Genomic DNA, 21,347 nt, shown 5'->3' on the forward strand with positions numbered 1-21,347 from the left:
TTAAATAACTTAGATCACTTTGAGTAAGTTTGTGGTACACTGAGTGTCTGGCGTCGATTCTGTAAGTATTTCTGAATTTAGATAGAAATTTCTGAAAACACTGTAGTTAGAACTTTCTGAAAGCTATACTGAGTTAGTTACAGACTAAAATCTCTAAAACACTTCTGAACTCCTAATAATTTACGTATAAAATATCTGTTAATAAATACTGGAACTGATACATAAAATTTTATAATGTAGATTAATTTGAAATATACGATGAGCGCTCATGGAACTTGCAGTTGTGGTATTCGTGGGTGCAGTAGAGGCCGTAGGAGGCTTCAGCTGAATCTTCGTCTTTGGGCAATGTGCAAATTTTAGACACGAGTAAGACACCAGTTTCGCTTGCTACTGAGACTGGGTCTCAAAGTCTCTCGGCTAGGGATGACGCACTGTCGCAAGCCATGTTGAGGGTACTAGAGAGGGTCGCTGGACCCTATTCTAGATTTGGGGGCCGTGGGTCAGAAACTAAATGACTCCGGTCTAATGGAGCTGAATTGTTTAGGGGTGTCACAAGAGTTTCCCCTATTGTGGACGAGTATTTGTTGAAGGCCACTGAGAGGATTATGAATGATATAGAATGTAATCCCGAGCAAAAATTAAAGGGTGCTGTCTCTTTGCTTCGTGACGAGGAGTATCAGTGGTGGTTTTCAGTTGAGGAGGGTACTCAATGGGACCGTCTGAGCTAGGACTATTTTAAGACTGCCTTTTAGGGGAAATATGTGGGTGCAAGCTATGTTGATGCTCGTAGGCATGAGTTCATGAATCTCACGCAATGTGATAAATCTGTGGCCGAGTATGAGGCTAAGTTTCTGAGGTAAAATCGCTACGCTCGAGGCATGATGGCATATGAGTATGAGGAATGCATTTATTTTAAGGACGGTTTGAGGGATAATTTGAGGGTGCTCTGCAAAGAGAGCACGAGTTTGTTGTTTTAGTGGATAAGACAAAAATCGCCGAGGAGGTTAAGCGCGTGGAGCGCCAGAATAGGGATCGTGAGAGAGGTAAGAATAAGAGGGATTCTGAGCCCTCTAGTTCTATTCAGAGGCTTAAGAAATGGGCCAGACCTGATGGGCCTTATAGAGTTGGGGTTCATGTTGCTCTTGCTGGGATTCAGCCATGTGGTGATTGTGGTAGGCGCCATCTGGGTGAGTGTTGGAGGAGGTTAAGGGCATGTCTAAGGTGTGGGTCATTAGAGCATCAGATTAGAGAATGTCCACAACGTGCTGATCAGATGCAAGTTTTAGGACCGAGTTCGATAGAGCCTCAAAGGGCAGTTCAGTAGCCACCTAGGGGCCATGGACCGACTAAGGGTGGTAATGGTATGGGTTGAGGACAGAGAGCACCGGGCAGAGGTGTTAATCAAACTGAGGCAAGGCAAACGGCACTGGTTTTTGTTGCTCGACGTCAAGAGGATAAAGGCACTCTTGATGTGATCATCAGTACGTTCTTTATTTTTGATGTTCCTTATACTGCTCTAATAGACATAGGTTCTACACATTCCTATGTAGCTAATCCTGTTTTCCAAAACTTGGGGATTTATATGGACTGCACTTCTAGTGAGATTACTGTACTGAGTCCATTGGGGCAGTCTGTTCGAGCAAGTAGACTTTATAGGAATGTATCGTTAGAAGTACAAGGGACTGTGTTTTCGGCAAATTTGATGGAGCTACCGTTTGGGGAGTTCGACTTGATTCTTGGTATAGATTGGTTGGTTAAGCAAAAAGTTAGTTTGGACTGTGCCTCTAAGAGGTTGGTTTTGAAGGTCGTGGATGATGAGGAAGTGGTTGTAATCGGTGAGCGTCGAGATTACTTGTCTAATGTGATCTTCACTCTAGTGGCAGAGAAATTGGTTCGAAAGGGGTGTGAGGCGTACTTGGCTTACATCAATGTTTCAATTTCTGGAGACTCTTCTGTGAAGGGTACCGGAACAGTGAGGGACTTTTTGGATATCTTTCCTGAGGAGTTACCAGGTTTACCTTCGAAATGGGAAGTTGAGTTCAACATTGAGCTTCTATTGGGTACAGCTTCAGTGTTCATTACTCCCTACCGAATGGCACTGAAAGAGCTTACAGAGCTTAATGCTCAACTTCAAGAGCTTCTAGATCGTGGTTTTATCTGTCCTAGCATGTCTCTGCGGGGGCATCAATTTTGTTTGTAAAGAAAAATGATGGTACCATAAGGATGTGCATTGATTACAGGCAGTTGAATAAATTGACTGTGAAGAATAAGTACTCACTTCCAAGAATCGACGACCTGTTTGATCAGTTCAGAGGGGCTTCAATGTTTTCAAAAATTGTTCTCCGATCTGGGTATCATCAGCTTAGAGTTATGGAGGCTGATATTCATAAAACGACATTTAGGACTCGTTATGGGCATTACGAGTTTCTAGTTATGCCTTTTGGTTTGACGAATGCTCTGGCTGCATTCATGGATCTGATGAATTGAGTTTTTCAACTGTATCTGGATCAGTTTTATCGTGGTCATCATCGACGCTATTCTGATTTACTCTAAGACTGAGGATGAGCATGATGAGCATCTTAGAGTAGTGCTTCAAATACTCTAAGAGAAATAGCTCTATGCTAAGTTGAACAAGTGTGAGTTCTGGTTGTGAGAGGTAACTTTTCTAGGGTACGTGGTTTCTACTAAGGGGATCCGAGTTGATCCTAGAAAGATTGGGGTTGTGCTTGATTGGAAACGACCTAAGAATGTATTTGAGATCTGTAGTTTTCTAGGGCTTGCGGGTTATTATCGACGATTTTTCAAGGGGTTTTCTCTGATTGCAGCTCATTTGACTAAACTTTTGCACAAGGGTGTTCCTTTTGTCTAGTCTGATGTGCAACAATCAAGTTTCAGTAAGTTCAAGTCTGTTCTGACTCAGGCTCCTATTCTGATACAGCCTAAATCTAGTAAAGAGTTTGTAGTGTACAGTGATGCGTCGCATGTTGGTTTGGGATGTGTACTAATGCAAGATGGTAAGGTTGTGGCTTATGCATCCTATCAGCTTAAGTCACACGAGGGGAATTATCTGACGCATGATCTCGAATTAGCTGCTGTGGTTTTTGAGTTAAAGATATGAAGGTATTATCCGTATGGTGAGAGGTGTATCATCTACACTAATCACAAGAGCCTCAAGTACCTCCTTACTGAGAAGGAGTTGAATCTTAGACAGCGTCGATATATTGAGCTGCTCAAAGATTATGATTGCACGATAGAGTATCATCCTGGTAAGGCCAATGTGGTGGTCGATGCTCTCAATCGTAGAGCGATGATAGATTTGAGAGCGATGTTCGCTAGTCTTAGTTTGTTCGATGATGGAGGTCTGTTAGTCGAGTTGCAATTTAAGTCAACTTGGATTGATCAGGATAAGTAGTTGGGGGATGAGTCTTTGGTTTGGCAGTTCCGTCGGGTTGAGAGTGGCAATACATCTGATTTTAGGTTTTATAAGGATGGAGTTCTGTGTTTTTGTGGTCGGGTTTGTGTACTGAATGATCCTGATCTGAGATAGTCGATTCTGAGGGAGGCGCATAGCAGCTCTTATGCTATGCATCCCAGTGGTAATAAGATGTATCAGAATCTTCGTGAACTATACTGGTGGCTGGGTTTGAAATGTGAGGTTTCAAATTTTGTTGCTCAGTTTCTGACGTGCCAGCAAGTTAAGGTTGAACACCAGTTGCCTACGGGTTTGCTACAAATCGTTAAGATTCCTTTATGGAAGTGGGAACGAGTGACGATGGACTTTGTTAGTGACTTGCCCTTGACACCCACTAAGAAGGATTCTGTGTGGGTCATCGTGGATCGATTGACTAAGTTCGCTCACTTTATTCCGGTTCGAACTGATTATTCTCTGCAAAATTTAGTGAAACTCTACATTTTTGAGATAGTGAGACTGTGTGGGGTTTCGGCTTCGATAATTTCTAATAGAGATCCTTGCTTCACTTCTCGATTCTGGTAGAAACTGTATGAGGCTCTGGGTTCGAGATTGGACTTCAGTACTGCATTTCATCCTTAGACCGATGGTCAATCTAAGAGGGTGGTTCAGATACTTGAGGATATGCTTCGGAGTTGTGTAATTGATTTTCGAGGGAGATAGGAGGATTTTCTGTCGCTTGCTGATTTCGCCTATAATAACAGTTTCCAGTCTAGCATCTAGATGGCACATTACGAGGCTTTGTATGGTCGTAAGTGTCGTACTTTGCTATGTTGGACTGAGTTGGGCGAGCATTGAGTTTTGGGTCCTAGTATCTGTCACTGGGGTGGGCTTTGTATATGTGGAGGAAGCGAGCTATACGGTGACACGTCGCCTATATTCTGGCAGCTTAACTGCATATTATCTGTAATGTGTCGCATCGACACTATATGGTGTGTAGGGATGGGTGGTATTTTTAACCACACAGAGTGGGATGGGATGGTCGAAGATGGTGTGTAGAGAATGGGGGTAGGATTCTACATATCTGTACTGCATATCTAATTCTGTTATCTGCATCTGAAATGGTCATGAGTCTGAACCTGTATCTGACTGTTTCTTCTATATGCATTGCATGTCTATTTCTGTTGGGTTACACACTGAGTTTACGAAAACTCACATATGTTTGTCTATTCTTTTCAGGTAATCCACAAACTTAGGAAGATTGGTGTGACGGTGCCTCACGGTGACCACGAGTTCGTAAAACTTTTTAAATTATGGTTTTTATTTAAATTAAGGATTATTTCTAAGAATTTTGTAATAATTGGACTCTCTGGATTGTTTGAATTTTTATTTTGCTTTTGGATGCGTTTTAACTTTTATTGCCACGTTTGACTAAAATCACAGTTTTACAAAACTAAAATATTTTTCGAATACACGAACTGGATTTCCAAAATACAACGTTTTCTAAGAATTCCGCTGTAGATTATGTTTTGGCAAATGAATTAATTAAACAACGCTTTCAGTATTGGTTATAAAACTTTGATGATTTATCAAACAACCATGATTTATCAAAATGACTTTGTTTTGAAAACCCATTATCGTAACATCACCAGATTCGACCATAACGTTTAGGCCGGGTTTGGGTGTTATATTTAGTGGTATCAAAGCTAGGTTGTAAAACTCGAGTTGTGAATTTTGGGTTCCAAAATTGTTTTACAGAATCAATTTCGAACTGGTTTGACTAATTGGTTCTTAAAAGAGCTGCTCTAATTGGTTCAAAGCAAATAAAGTATTAAAAGTAAAAAATAAAAATATTTAAAAAATTATCAAAATCGATTAAATAATTGAAGTTATAAAAATTATATTAGGGATTTCCAAACACTTCATAATGGTTTAACTTTAAATTTCTTTATATAAGTTTAAGTTATAAAAATTATATTATAAGCATAAGCACGTATGAGTGTTTTGAATAATTATAATTAAATTTTTTTAAGGTTATATTATAAATGTTAAAAACGTAATTTATGTATATTTTTATAAAATTATAACAAAAAATTATATTAATTAAATCTTAAAAATTTCTATAGTTCTATCTAAAAAGTATATTATAAAAGTAATTTGCGTGTTATAAAAATATTATAAAAAGTATTAAAATATACTTATATAAAAAGTTATGACAACAAAATATGGACATAACTTATTTACATATCAATGTTATATATTATATAAAATAATATACTTATTTATTAAAAAAATATTATAATTTTTTTACCATATTGTAGGATACAATACCAACTGAGAGAATGGAGTTAGAAACAAATACTTGAGATGGCTCATGAATTCTTTAATTTAAGAAATTTATATGTTAAAGAGGGAACAACCTAACATATGGAATGCTAGAGTAATTAGATAAAATAACATATGATGTTTATTTTTTTCGTTATTTTTTTTAGTTAGGGCTAAGAAAAATAACTAACCAAATCGAAAACCAACCAGAACTGAGGTATTTGGATGGTTTTTGGAATGCAAGTTTAAAAATCGTGGTTACACGAAACTGAACCAAATTCTATTTTTATTTAATATATAATTGATTTTAATTTTTTATGATATGAAAATAAATATTTTATATTTAGAATAGTGAAAATAATTTAAAAGTTCTTGAAAAATTTTTGTTTTTAGAAATATTTATGAAAAAGACCTTAAAGTTTTGTCAAGCAATAATCAAAAGTCATAAAACAGAGCTCATTTTATCAAAATAAGTCTAAAAACTAAAAAAAATATGGAAAAACCAAGAACTGAACCGAATTATGATGGACGGTTCAAAAATTCTATAAAACCCGATCGAATTGATATCACCCCTAATATTAGTAATCATATTGTCAATTACCCGATCAGTCTACTGGTTCAATTAAAAAGTTATTAAAAATTGAAAAAAACTAATTAAAAAAACCCGATTCAACCGTTTTTTAGTCGGATCAACTGGTTCATATCAGTTTCCGACCTAATCTATTTAAAGTCACTCTTCAGACCAGTCCCCCGATCGATTCTCGATCCAACTAGTCTGATTGGCCAATCTAGTTTGATTCAAACAACATTGTCAATTACTTTCTCAGATTAACATATTATATATGATTATTTTATTTTAATTTTTGTCGCTCGTTTAAAATTTTTTATCATAATGGTAATTTTTTTTATAATAAACATATATATATTTTAAAAATGATGAAATATGTAGTTTTGTAATAACAGTTTGTAGTACCAAATATGACATAGGAAATTACGATGTAATTACAGTGTGTTAGCCAAACACATTCAGAAAATTATAGTTATTTGTAACTACAAAAGAGCACAATTACTACCCATAGAATTACACTTTTACTCAATTACCATGTGTTGTTGAATCTTACCTTAATTCAATCAAATTGCTAACCAAAAATATTATCGTTACTAAGTTATCAGGTTTTATGCCAAAAGGTAACGATGATTTTAATTAACGGTTGAAGTATTAAAATAATATTTCTTGTATGGTTGTCGAATCCTTAGTCTCTTCGTGTATGGCTTCTGGATTCATCCACCAACCTAGTTATGTGTTGTGATGTCTGTTTTTTTGTATATCTTCATTTGTCCAGACTCCATCATGCCACTCTACAACTTTTCATTTGTCCCGCTCCATTGGCTTGCTCGTTCTACCCGCACTTACCATAGAAGATAGTTTCCCTTAATCAAGATTATTAGGGGAACTCACAAATATATCATAACATTTATCCCCTAAGTTTTCATCACATCCCTTATTTTTTAAATTACCACATTTAAATATTTCAGTCTCACCATTTATTCTTATCATCAGTTTGTTATTTTCTAAGTCAATGGTGGACCTAGATATGGCTAAGAAGGGTCTTCCTTAGAAAATAGGGATTTCACAGTCTTCTTTAAAGTTTAGAATTACAAAATCTACCAGGATGATGAAATTATGCACTTTAACCAATATGTTTTCAAGCAGACCTTTTGGTTGTACCAAAGACCAATCAACTAGTTGTAATGTGATAATAGTATTTTTAAGTTCCCCTAACTTGAGTTTCTTATATGTCGATAAGGGTATCAAGTTAATACTGGCTCTTAGGTCACATATGGCCTTGTTGAAGTGTGTGTCCCCTATCTCTATAGGAATTGTGAAACTAGCCGAATCTTTTAATTTTGGGGGTATCTTTCTAGTGATTACGCACTACAGGATGCGTCTATGTTAATTTGTTTTCCCTTTTTAGTTTTCCTACGCCTTGTCATTATTTCTTTTACGTATTTTGCATATTTAGGAATTTTCTCTATTAGCTTGATAAGGGGTAAATTAACATTAAGCGATATAAATATGTTTAGGAAACTTACAAATTTTGTTTCATCCCTTTTTACATTTATCTTCTAACTGTGATGAGAATGGTATTCTCGTAAGGATAGGTTTCATGTCTTTCTCAAATTTTGACTCAGCTCCCGATTCAACTACCATATCGGGCTCTTCTTCACGGTCAACTTCATAAGGGGTAATTTTTTGAAAGACATTCCGCATCTTCTTTTTCTTCCTTTTGAATGGGTTCATTTGGGTTACTCGGTATTTTACTCGAACGGAGCCCAATTTCTTTCACTTGCTCCTTCCCATCTCTTCAAATGTTATTTTCAGTATTGCTTAGAATGTCGGTGCCAATTTTCATTTTGATATCTCCCATCATGCTTATCAACTAGATCATTTGATCTTCCAACTTAGCCAATGTTGTTTTAGTTTGAGTGCACTCAGAATGCACTTGTCTCACTTTTGTCCTAATTAACTGTAATTTCCCCTCTATGCAATCTAAATTTTAACCGCATACAGTATGGTAATTCACATAGGTCCTCTCCTAAGCCTTCTTTAAATAAGGAGGTTGGTAATTATGATTTTTCTTATTATGAGTAGCATTACCTCATCCATGCTTTCCACCTTATCTCAAGTTCGGGTGGTCTTTCTATCCGGGATTATAAGTGTTTGAATAAGGATTTCCACCCCTATTCCCTATGTAGTTCATGTCCTCAAACTAGTTCTTAGGGTATTGATCGATCATCCTGATTAATTCACTCATCATGGGTCTAGTAGATGTCGACTCCAACTGGTTAAGCTTGTCCAATATTTGTTGCTATTTGTCTTTCTTATGGACAACTTTGGCCGTAGGTGGTCTCAGACCATAAGTAAATCTTTCGTTCAACCACTGGCAAGAGTTCATGGCCATGTTCTTTATCAGCTGATAGACATCTTCATACATTCGGTTCATTAAAGCCCTTCCTACGGCTCCATCTAGTCCTAACCTTGATTTTCCATCGAACCCGTTGTAGAACATCTGTAACCTTAACCATTTAGGAAAACCATGATGAGGGCATCTCTATATGAGCAGTCTAAAATGTTCCCAACCTTTGTAAAAGTTCTCTCCTTCCATTTGTTTGAAGTTAGTAATGTCTCTTCTTAGTTGAACGGTTTTGCTGATAGGGAAGGATTTGTGCAAAAATTTCTCCGCAAGCTCGTTCCATGTAGTAATTGATCCTGATGTTTGTGAATCTAACTAATAAAAGGAATTATCGATTAAGGAGAAGGGGAACAATCAAAGGCGAGTACTGTCATCAGTGACACTGTTGAATTTAAAAGTGTCACAAAGTTTGAGAAACTGTTCATGATCCCACTAAACTAAAGATTGTTCTAAATCATCTAGATCATTTCCCTCTTTATTTCAAAATTATTCATAGTTATCATCGGTCTTATGATGTTGCCTTGTACTGCATCTAGATTTGGTAGCGTGTAGTCTCTAAGTGTCCTTTTTTCACGAGCCATGGGCGGCTATATTGATAATTGGTGTTGTGGTGGTGGTAGGTCTTGTATTGGTGGATCATCAAATAATGGATTATAATATGGTAGATCAACTGCAATAGGCAAATTATAATGCATGTGCTATTGTTGTTGCTGTCTATGATTATGACGTATGATTCTTTTTGGATCAGTGGCTGGCTCTATAGGTGTGCCCCCACTCGGAGTCATACACTAAAATCCACAAAGAACAGGAAATAAGTTAGAAAATTAAATAAATTAATAAAAATTAAAAATCGTATCTATAATTAGAGAATATTTCTAATTATCCTATTAAGCGTAAAAATTAAAATTCTTCTAATGAAGAAACCTCCCTGGTAATGAAACCAACAACTAGGCCACCTCTTGATGTACTAGCGTCGGGAGTGAGAATATTGCAACTAAAGATAGAAATTAAGGTAGTGTTAGCAAGTATATGGGTCAGGTTGTAATATAGTTTTGTACAACAAAGTATAGAAAGCACTCTTAGGATCGTACCCAAAGGGGACTTGATTAAACTAATATTAATTCCTACACTAACAGGTCTAAATATTACTTTAACCAAATTATATTACAATGATTCATAAAGTGGTGATAAAAAGGAATTCTAAATAAAGAATATAAACTATTGATAGAAACAAATTGTGAATATTATCATATCTAAAAGCAGAAGGCTAACTCGCTTCAGTGTTCATATTAACTTTTATTTCGAGTTCTATCCAATTAGCTAGTCATTAACCTAGAAGGGCCTCTCGACCTTTCACTAACCTAATGAATCGACAAGCACTACTTATCTCTTGATGTCACAGGTTAGACTGGGTCAAGGTAAGGTTTTCACGACAGACTATACTGATTTCAAGTTCATATCTATGTACATGACTTCCTAGGGTCGTTTAGCCTAAGGTTTAAGTTCTTCCTTTCCCAACCAACTAATTTGCTAAGAAACCCTACATATTCATCAACTAATCTTACATCCACTTGTTAATCTTCCAAGGGTTTAGTTACTTTTGGATCTAACAAATATTATAGATTTGAATTGAAACATGAACATATTTCAAAGCAAATAAAGAGAATAGAAATATCCTAAATATTGTAATGAAACTTGAAGCGCAATCCTTGAGCAATAAAAGTGAAAATAAAAGGGAGGCCAAAATCCCCTAAACAGTTTTGAGCAATGGTATTTATAGGCCAAGGTTAACAAACTCATCTTTACCTAAAACGACTAACTAAACTTTATTAAATTGTGTTGTACTGGAAAAAACACCGTTGCTTCTTTAAGTGACCACGTCAAGCTGGTGTCACAACACCCTCAAGCTTGTGTCGCGACATTGATGGGAGATTACTTCTTTGGGCATGTCTTCAGGGCAGTGTCACGACATCCTTGGCAATTTGCTCCCTGGTGTATTTTGGTTGTTATGTTGTGACATCCAAGCTCCGTGTTGCAATATCAGGAGCAATCCATTATCTTGCTGCCCTAAATTGATGTCTTTCACACTCACCTAACATGTCAGTCTACCTTTAGGCCTAATTTGGCCCAATAGGTCATGTAAAACCTAAATTACTCATTTAATTCCCTAAGCACTAAAGATGAAAACTAAGTAAAAACATAACTAAATTTTCCTCTAACAAGCTCATTAGGTATAGAAAGAGGTTTAATCTGCTACAACGAATTGCGACACATCAAGAGCTCAGTCACGATACTATATTGGAATGACTTTGTGACTAAATGAGTTTATAATTAATAGGCAAAAATCTGAAAGTTAATTATAAATCATTTGAGCCTCAATTGCATATGTTCAATCGGTCCCTCTATTAGCTCGCTGAAACTAGAAATGAATTGTATGTTGAATCAAATGAACATAAATGAATACAAATAGTGAAAACAGATAAATGAGAAACATTTGGAAATGATTATGGTCTTCTCCAACATGAAAATGAAAATGGAGAAATGAAATCATTTGGAAATGAATATGGTTTTCTCCAAAACTAAAATGAAAATGAAAAATGAAAAGGACATGATAAATGAATTTATGTTTTTTGAATTAAATGAAGTTCAAAAATGAAAATAAATAATTTGGTCATAATAAACCGTTGAATACATAAATATTGAGTACATTTTCTCATAGATTCTTTTACGGTAAATTCATCATGATTTTAATGGAATTTGAATTGGGTTGAGAAAATTATTTAATTAGAATATTATGAAGTTTATTTCGGGAAATAGAAAAACAAATTTTGGGTTGGATCAAATTATAAAGTATTGAGTTAAAATCCCAAGAAGTACTTGTAATTGGACCCGATATGGAAGAGGCCCAAAAGCCCCTATGTAATAGGGTGAAACAGAAAACCCTAGTATTATTAACTAGGGTTGTTGCCCCCTATACTCCTAGTTAGACTAGGAGTTCATTTTTCTAGTTAAAATAAACTTCTACAATTCAACAAGGGTTCTACCTTCTCTCCCTATAAATAGATGACACTGGTAGGGCTATTTAAACAACTTTCAGATAGCGTTATTCTGCTCGAAAATAGAGAGACCCTTATTCTATAAGAATTAAATATATTTTCCAGAATAAAGATTCTGCTAGTTACTATTTGAGAAGAAGAATTTTCATTTTCACCCAAAAGAAAAGAAAACTATTTCTAGTTTTGTGTTTGATTCAAATAGCGGATAAGATCATTTGGTTGAAAGTTGGGAACAACAAGGATTCGTTTATCCGAAATCATAGGTGCAAATTCGGTCTAAGGTTAATTGCTATAAATATCACAAACCGGGTCATTTTCAAAATTTTTATTTTTTGCTGTGGAAGAAAACTGTTTTCAAACCAGATTTTTTTCCAACAGTTTTGACTAGAAATGAAATAAGTCATATGCATATGTATGGTTATATTTTCTATTCAATGTAGAATAGCGGAAAGCATTGGCTTATATAATAAGATCACTATTCTGGTATGAAATCTTCTAGTGAAAATATATAACATGATAATCATATATTTGAAATTGAGATCCTATTGTGCATATTTATGATGGTGCATGTGGTTTTTTATATTTAGCATGAATATGATCTATAATATCATGGTTTTATAAAATTTTGAGATGTAGTAAATTTTTAAATTTACTTTGGAAGCCATGAATCAAAGATCTCGTGAGTATGAAAAGAACAATATGAATGTTATTTGACCCATTTAGTTGATGGACATAGTTTTGATCATAGTGAGAAAATAATTGATAATGTCTATGGTGAAGGATGAATAAATGTGTAATTTAATAGTCATTTGATTGAACTAGTAGTCCTCTAATATGACTATATATTTTACACCCTTGTATATATATGGCATGTTAAGAAAAATAATGTTCTTTGACCATAAATGTAAAAAAGTTTTAAAATCATGTATTGACTTTGACAAGAAGGTATGACAAATAGAAAATATATTGTCTAGTTTCACTAAGGGATTCGAGGCCACGACTTTAAATATATTTTTCTAAAACTTTACATACTTTAAATATATCGACAAATAGAAAATTTTAGTTTAAAACTACTTCTTGTTTAAATTAATTAGAGTTTCAGTATACTTTAAAGTTTTATTTGGATGTACTTAGCTATCCTATATAAAGTATATTTTTAGGCTTACTTTCTTTTGAACAAATGTCAGCATTCTTTTTTTTCTAGCTCACTTTATTTTTGTTTTTTTTTTCTTCTTTGAGATTTTCTCAATTGACATTTTGCCTTTTATATATATATTTTCCTCTTTTTTTTTCCTTTTCTATAAGATCAAAATTCTTATACTCACTATATCATACAATTCTTTAGTTTCCCTCATTTTTTTCTTTTGAAATTACCATGATGTATCTATCTAATTCTTAAATATCAATGGTTGGACGTGTAAATCCGTGCAAGGACCAAGAAAATAAAGGATCAAATAAATTAATTATTAGGCTTAGGTTTTCATTTCTGGCTATCAAGAAAATGGATTCAGGCTCAAATTAAGTACTAGGGAAAATATATATAGGATATCTTTTTGGCTAAAAAATGGTCTATCAAACAATGCCTTAGGTCATCCCTAGATAATTCCATACATAGATTAAATCAGCCAAGTCTATCAATTCCTACAACCTAAAATTCAAGTAGCATGCATGCTATTTATACAACCATTTATCATTTGGTATACTTAACATCTTTAATCTAGTCACAGTGTAATACATTGAACTAATTAGTCTAAAATTAGATAATCTAGAATCTAGTATTAATAAACTAAATTTACAGTTTATTCACAACATCCTATCAACATGCTCCTAACCAATTACTTGTATTTCTACAAGCTCAAGCACATAGAAAACACACAAATTAAAAATTAGAAATTATTAAAAACCTAAAAAACAAAACAAAATAACAGAAAATTTTTAAAATTTTTCCTAAGTCAACCACCACACTTTATCCGGCACATTGTCCCTAATGTGCAATAAAAGATAAAGGAAAAAGATTACCTGATTAGCTTGATAAGTGCAACGAAATTGGTGGGACTGGCTCAACCTCGCGGTTTTGGCTTGAAATTGTAGTGCTTTAAAAAATATGGGGTTCGTACAAATAAAACAAAACATACAATATATATATAATAAAATAAAATCCTAATTAAACTATATAAAAAAATAAACCAAAAATAAAATAAGTCTTAAAAATATAAATCCAAAATAAAAATTAAAAATGTTTAGAATTAGTCGGAATTAGGCTCCAACTCCTCAATCATCCTTTTCTTTCCCCGATCTCAACCCACTAAAAATTTTATAGCATGCCTCCTTGAATACTGGGCTGAGACCAAACCCAACTCGATAATTGGTTCCAAGTATGATATGTTAGAACTTAAAATCAGATTAAATTTTAAGCAAAATGTTCCTTTGACGGAAGCTTTATAAAACTTTATAGATTTACGATTGTAAAACATATAATAAACTATTATTTTTAAAAGGTTCCAATGTACATAATTGGTAGTTTAAAACAACATTCAATTACTTTGTCATATAAGTTTAAAAAGGTAATTTCATGAATTGAAATATAATAACTTAAATCCAAGTATTTAAATACAATAATATTCTCATAAAATAACATCTTAAAAAAACTAGAAGAACGTTATACATGTTGGTTTCAAAACATTAATTACACGCCACCCCCAAAGGTCATACGTGATACAAGACTGAAACAGATGGTTCACAGTATCAATAGTGCTCTGGCTGTAATGCCCCAAAGTTTGTATATTTGTTTCTGTGTATTTATGACACAATTGTGTATTTGCTTCAGTGGTTAAGTGCTCTGGGTGTGTGTGTGAGGTCTTAAGTTCAAGCTTTGTCTTGGGAAAATTTTTGTATTTTTCTGAACAAAGCCCTCTATCTGTAACATCCCTATACCGTATAGGTAAGGGGCATTACAGGACCTTTACTTCAGTTCGGAACAGTAAAACATTGAACATTTACTAAATACCATCTCAAACATACCAAATTCAATGTCAATTTCATATCCAAACAAATGTTCATATCTCATTTCAATACATTATAAAACATACAAAAACCTTGTTAAACCATATGAAATTCTTACCAAATTCACAAGTAAACACATACCAAAATGACCATTTTGGTTGGTCACACATATGCCTCAAAATATTCCTTTACAATTCAATCACATATCACCGTTCAAACTAACATATCCCTAATCATACCTCATTTATGCCAAAATAACATTTATCAAATTTACCGCAAAATGAGCATAACACATAATGCTTCCATACCAAACCAAACATTTTCAACTCAAGCCATATCACATAGCTTGATCAAATCCCAAAATTCATACCACATTCACCAACATAAGTGACCATCTAATTCAATCCATAAACTAGCTTATACACGCCATATTTACATTATTTACATAAGATCCAAAAGTACCAAATATTGTCTGGATAGTGTGATAGCAAATCTCCGACCTCATCTGAAATCGAGCTAGCTTCCGAAGTCTATAGGACATAAGAAAATGAATGAAGTAAGCACTAAGCTTAGTAAGCTCGTATAATATAGAATTAAACTTACCAATTTAACATTAAACATTAAAGCAATTTAAACCAACTCATTTGTCCACAAAGCCTATTCACATCACCATTCACAAGTTAGTCATTTCACATCCATAAATTCATCCATTCATAAACATGAAACCAAACATATAACATTCTTTTAACATCCAAATTCATTCCTAAATTCATATAAATCATATATCATAAAATCAATCCAAGTCATATAGCTGAATGTATCATATCATCCTTATAATTCATAAATTCATATAACAAATAATCCATGTAAATCATTTATTTCATGTAGCTTATAAACCATGTAATTCATGTATTTCATGTAACTTATAAACCACGTAAATCATATAACTTTTATATTATATAATCTTTACAACACATATTGGTATAATAACCGTTGAACCTACAAAAATATCGAGGGATACTCTGGTGATACACACTAAGTGTATAGATCAGAAATCCATTAATTCATCATCATTTACGCTCTTTCGAGCCATGATCGGTATGCTCCTCTTGAGCCGGTAAACGGTAAGCTCTATAAGCTCCGTAGAACTAAAACGGTAAGTTCATATGAGTTGTGGTGAGTCCACAACAAATGCTGGAGCTCGACCAAAAGGTAACTGTAGGGACAGGTCACTCGTATTCGATGATTTTCTTAAGTTCGAACGGGGCTCGATATAATCCAACTTCATCATTTAAGCATTCAATAATCAATAACTCAATTTCTCAACTCATATATATATTCAATTTAACTAAATACATTCATTTAAATACTCAAATTGCATATTCAATGCATATTATCATACCAAATCCATGTAACGTATATAGCATTTGTAACATTTCATTTTCATTCATGAAAACATTAATATAATCGTATACCGATAATTTGAATTTCAAGTGGATTATTCATTCAACTTATATAAATTTATTTTTTTGGACAATTACAAATATTTAATAATTAGATTTTAGCTATACGAACTGACCTTGTCTTTTCTCGGATACTTTTGTCTACCCGTCTCACTTTTGTTTCCCACGATTAAGTTCTGGTATTTGTTTATCTTGATCTTAATTGAGAATTATAGCTTGACCGAACGAACCCTAAAGAAAGGGCTATTCTTTCTCTTTAATGTCGGCTATAGATGATGAATAAAAACATAATTTGGCTTTGTCTTTTAATTAATTATAACTTATTAACTATTTTACATATTTAACATTTATAAAAGCATATAGAAATCATGTAAAATATAAACATAAATGTCCACTAGCATTAAAAAAGGTATATTATCCATGTAAAGACTTCCACCATTAATTCTATAGCCATTTGAGTCATTTATATACTAGAACTCATATTTTATTTTTATTTTTTTCGCGTTACGCGATTTCTTCCCTTTTACCGAATTAACCATATAATCAATAAAAATTTCTTTACGAAATTTTCACACGATAATTCTATCATACTATAAAACTCATTAAAATAGTAAAATAAATATTTTGACTCGGTTAAATGGTCCCAAAACCACTATTTTGATCAGACTCAGAAACGGGCTGTTACACTATCGCTAGTCAGTAGGCTTATAAATAAATGTTGGTAAAGTATGTCAGAATGGGCCTACTGGTCTGGTGGTTAGGTGAAGTGTTAAGTGACAGGAGGTTTGAGGTTTGAATCTTTGAGGGATTAAGGGGATTTATTTTTACTGCTTGAGCTGTATGAGTGTTGTAGTTTGACCAGAATTCTGTGTATTTGAGGAGTGTGGGGATGTTGTGGCTACTTTTTTTAGGAGGATAATAGGGGGTTTTGGTAGTTGTGGGATTTTTAGAGGAAAATAAAGAATTTGAGGTGTAGTGGAAGTGGATGGTTTGTGGAGGGATACTAGGAGAGTTTTTAGGAGTGAATTAGGGGAGGTTGGGGATTATCCAAATCTGATTTTATTTCTTTTTGCTATTTCGAAAATCCCTAAAGTGTTCCTCTTTCTTCTAACGGCTATTCTACCTTTTCATTGCTGAAATATTATGATTTTCTTTCCTTTTTAATCAGTATTTTCTTTCTTCCCCACCTTGCTGCTGAATTTTGGTTTTTCTTGTCCCACTCTCCCTTTCGTTCTCTCTATTCATATAGTTCTTTAGCACGACACTGAGTCTTGCACATGCGGTAAGTCCAATTTTAGTTCTGGCTTTTGTTTCTCTTAACTTCGGTCGACTATTCTTAGTTCTTTAGTGTCGATTTTCGCTATTCAAATTTCTGCTGATTGTTTTTCCCTCTTCGCCTTTTCTTCTTCTTTTTGTTGTTTCGCAGCTGAAATTCTCCACTTGTTGTTGTTTCTCCTCCTTTACTCCTAAGTGTGTTTCGTTCTTCTCTTTTGTGCAAACTTTAGCCACTTGTGCGGTAAGTGGTAAATTGTTAACATTGTTTTGATTGAGAAATTTTTGGTAAACTAACTATGGGGTTCTGGTGGCAGCATACTTTGTGGATTGAGGCCACTTCGTATTGTTTCTTAGCAAGTCGATTGGAAACCTTGCAGTAAGTGTTCATTGCTTTTTAGATGAGTCTATTGGCTTGGGGATTTGTTGTTTAATTGTAAAAAAGGATTGATTATGGTGTTGGATTGGTCAATTGTAGGTATTGAAGTGCTTATGAGGGCTTAGGTATCGAAAAGAAGACAGGTGTGTAATCGTAACATTGTAAACGAAAAACGACAAAAAGCTAAAAAGTGAGGCTGCTGACGTTGCACAGGCGTGTGGCTGTCCGTGTGGTAGGCCGTGTGATCAAACACGAGTATGTGAATGACGAGGCTGGCTGGGTGCGATACACGGGCCGGACCGAATTGGGCCGTGTGGGATTTTTGGGCAAGCTCATGTAGTCTACACAGCCAAGGCCAATTTGGGTCACGTGGGCCATACGGGCGAACATCATGGGCTTGTTGGCCCATTTTTACTATTTTATTGCTAAGGTTGCACGAGTCACCCGAGTCAACTATAGACCTACTATAGGGTCGGTAACCTTACCTAGACCCCTAGTTGACTGAAATGACTGTATGACTGATATTATTAAGCATGATGATGTCCCACTGATTTGATACTGTATGCCTGGTTTACATGCATGATATTATGTATAGCATGTCATATTTGTATATTACATTGCATTGGGTTGGGGATTATAATGTTCGAAGGAAGTGTACTAAAAGGCCTTGAGCCTAATTTACTGGCAGCTCAGCTGCAAACTACTGTCTAGTGCCGCATCCAGTACTTTTTAGAGTGTAGGGATAGGTGGGTTAATTATATCCCAACATGGAGTGTAGGGTTGGACGGAGTTGGAGTGTAGAGGTTGGCTGGGTAGGAATTGATACTGCATAACTGTTACTATACTGAATACTAATACTGTAATGGGCTAAGGCCTTAACTGAAATTGAAACTGTTACTGAAATAGGCTTAGGCCCAGACTAATTACATTTTGACTGCATGTTTATATGGGGATTACACACTGAGTTTTCGTAAACTCACCCTTCTGTTTTATCTGTACAGGTGATCCCTAGACTTAGGCGTATCGGAGTGGCGGAGGACTCAGCGGTGGCCACACGACCCCTTTTTACTGTTTCGTATTTAATTAGGTTTTTAAACTTTTATTTGGGGTATTTTACTATAATAAAGGCCTTTATGGATTTTCGTTTAAAATTTGGATTTTGTATTTAAAAGAAAAACTTCTGCAACGTATAATGTCCTGAAAACTAACGATTAACTAAAAATCACAATTTTAGAATTAATAAAGATGAAATCTAAACGAAAAATAAATTAAGCGAAGTTACGGTTTATCTGGCACAAGCTACGGTTTTCAAACACACTACCATGTGACATCACCAGATACGGCCATAACGTCTAGGCCAGGTTTGGGGTGTTACACTGGTGTAGTCCCTTCAACAGAGTTCGTTCCTTCAATCAACAAGCCTGAGAAGGAAGAGATAATAAAGTAAGTTCATATGAACTTAGTGAGTTCCAAAACATAATGATTACATAGAAGTCTTACTCTTAACACTCAATTCATTAACAAAGCTTTCAGAAGTAGTTACACAGGTTGAACATAATATGCCTATGGTATACATAGAACACAAACAAACTTAATACACCAATACTTAACACTTGGGCAGTTATTGTACGCCAACTAAACATGACATAGACAACCCATCTTCAGGCCAACCATATACCCATAATTCAGAGTCAGAAGCATATCATACAATCTCTTTCATATACATACTCCCTCTTAACTCCCCGTATCATTTTATTTATATTAGTATGTTTTCTTGTGATCTGCCAGTCAAATTTGTGATATAGCTGCCCCACCGGAGGCATCACAAACATATCTCCTCTTCTCCATCAGCACATATCAAATCTCAAATATCACAAACTAATAGTATTGTCTTAAGCATGAAAAATGGCATTTACTTTAACACATATAGCCTGAACTTAGACTGATAACACTGAACAACCATTACTCACACATATATCATTCATACATTACAGAGAGAGATTAGTTTCCTTACATAATTTATATAATATAATTTTACGACTTATGGAAGTATAAGGGAACTCCCCAGAAACTTTAATACACATCTACACAACTAGTAATTTACCCTTGTCACTAGGGCCCTCAGTAACTTCTTGAGCTAAACAAAATATGAGTGCTCTTATCAGATCATAAATATATTGAAACTTATCATGCATGTAAGAATCAGTAACACCTAATCCAGAATCAGGAAGTTTCCTTCCTCTCGAACAATTCTAATGTCTATGCATGCAATAAAATAAACATGTAAATTACTTCTATAATAACCTAAAGGTTATTAGACATTACTAATAAGTTGGTATAAACGTGGGTGTTATCCTGATACTGTAAACCTTTTCTTCAATGAAGTTATTCTAATTTAGGTTTTTCATAGACTTACAGAGGAATTCAAGAAAAAAGAAGATGTAAACATGACTCAGGATTGCCACTGATACTCTTATATACTAAGCAATAGAGACAAGGTTTAGTGGAGAATTCAAATAATCCCATTAACACCCTTGATTCTCATGATTAAATGCACTTAACAAGTTTTAAGTTTAATAGTCTACAGTAAATTAGTTTAATTCTAACTAAGTTTTAACTAAATCCTAACATAAGTCAAACACTAAATAAAACAAGTGATAACAGTTGTGAACTTAATGAGTTTGCCTAAAATATATAGGATGGGTGAATGCTTAAGAGAAGAGTCTGCCACACCTAAGTGTTCGCCAAATGGCGAATCATGTCGAAAACTTCACTCAGCCAGAACAAATACTTACTCGATTCTACCATTAAATTTACCAAATATATGCCAGAAAATAACATAATACTAAGACTCTGCTGGGCGGGATATTATAGGCTAGATTTACTAGGCTCGCAGATCACACCCCCTTTAATGGATGGCCGTCTTGGTTGAAATGCTCGCTCATACTCCTGCAATGCTGAAGGGACATCATCCTCTCCATCTCCATCATCATTATCATCATTATTGTCTTCCTCCTTGGTCACACTCGATTGTGGTAATCACATAAACATATCTGGCACTCAATTAGGCATCTTCCACCCGTTCTATTGTGCTATCTTAATTAGCACGTCTCCTATGTCCTACATCACACATACATCTTAATTTATCATTATTCATAAATTTGTTAAACCTGTAAGCTATAGCGTTTGAACTTTACTCTTTCTCTTGCTTGGCCTTTGGGTTTCTTTCCTGTGCATTAACCATTCCTCCCATTCTTGGATTAGTTTTCATTGAAGCTCAATGAATTGGCCGTATATGGTACCTCTAATCCCACACCTTGTTGGATGTGTAAATGGCTCAATCAGAGATATGGGCACATCTACGTGCTTACACAAGGCTGTAATCAAGTGTAAGAAGTACATACTTTATTTTCGATGTTGTATGCACTTCAAATTTTCTTCATATATCCAATGGCCGACACAAAT

General features: G+C 34.6%; 1 protein-coding gene and 1 non-coding gene across 2 annotated transcripts; both read left to right on the forward strand.

Annotated features, from left to right (window-relative positions):
• Window positions 1-258: 258 nt before the first annotated feature.
• On the forward strand, window positions 259-2,200 carry LOC107892755 (uncharacterized). Its single transcript, XM_016817809.1, has 4 exons — window positions 259-347; window positions 545-702; window positions 978-1,279; window positions 1,379-2,200. Exons 1-4 carry the CDS (start codon window positions 259-261, stop codon window positions 2,198-2,200), a joined length of 1,371 nt encoding a protein of 456 aa, XP_016673298.1.
• Window positions 2,201-8,827: 6,627 nt separating this feature from the next.
• Window positions 8,828-8,934, forward strand: LOC121221487 (small nucleolar RNA R71). The gene has a single exon (XR_005918879.1). It is a non-coding gene; the product is annotated as a small nucleolar RNA R71 (small nucleolar RNA).
• Window positions 8,935-21,347: the final 12,413 nt, after the last annotated feature.

Source organism: Gossypium hirsutum, chromosome D09 (genome assembly GCF_007990345.1).
Source record: "Gossypium hirsutum isolate 1008001.06 chromosome D09, Gossypium_hirsutum_v2.1, whole genome shotgun sequence".
Classification (NCBI taxonomy): Eukaryota; Viridiplantae; Streptophyta; class Magnoliopsida; order Malvales; family Malvaceae; genus Gossypium; species Gossypium hirsutum.

Excerpts from the sequence above, each read along its gene's own strand:
- LOC107892755 (XM_016817809.1), top strand. The coding sequence starts at position 259 with ATGAGCGCTCATGGAACTTGCAGTTGTGGTATTCGTGGGTGCAGTAGA. Across the intron at positions 348-544 it reads AATCTTCGTCTTTGGGCAAT|GGGTGTCACAAGAGTTTCCC; the intron begins GTGCAAATTTTA and ends TGAATTGTTTAG. Across the intron at positions 703-977 it reads GTGGTTTTCAGTTGAGGAGG|TGGATAAGACAAAAATCGCC; the intron begins GTACTCAATGGG and ends TTGTTGTTTTAG.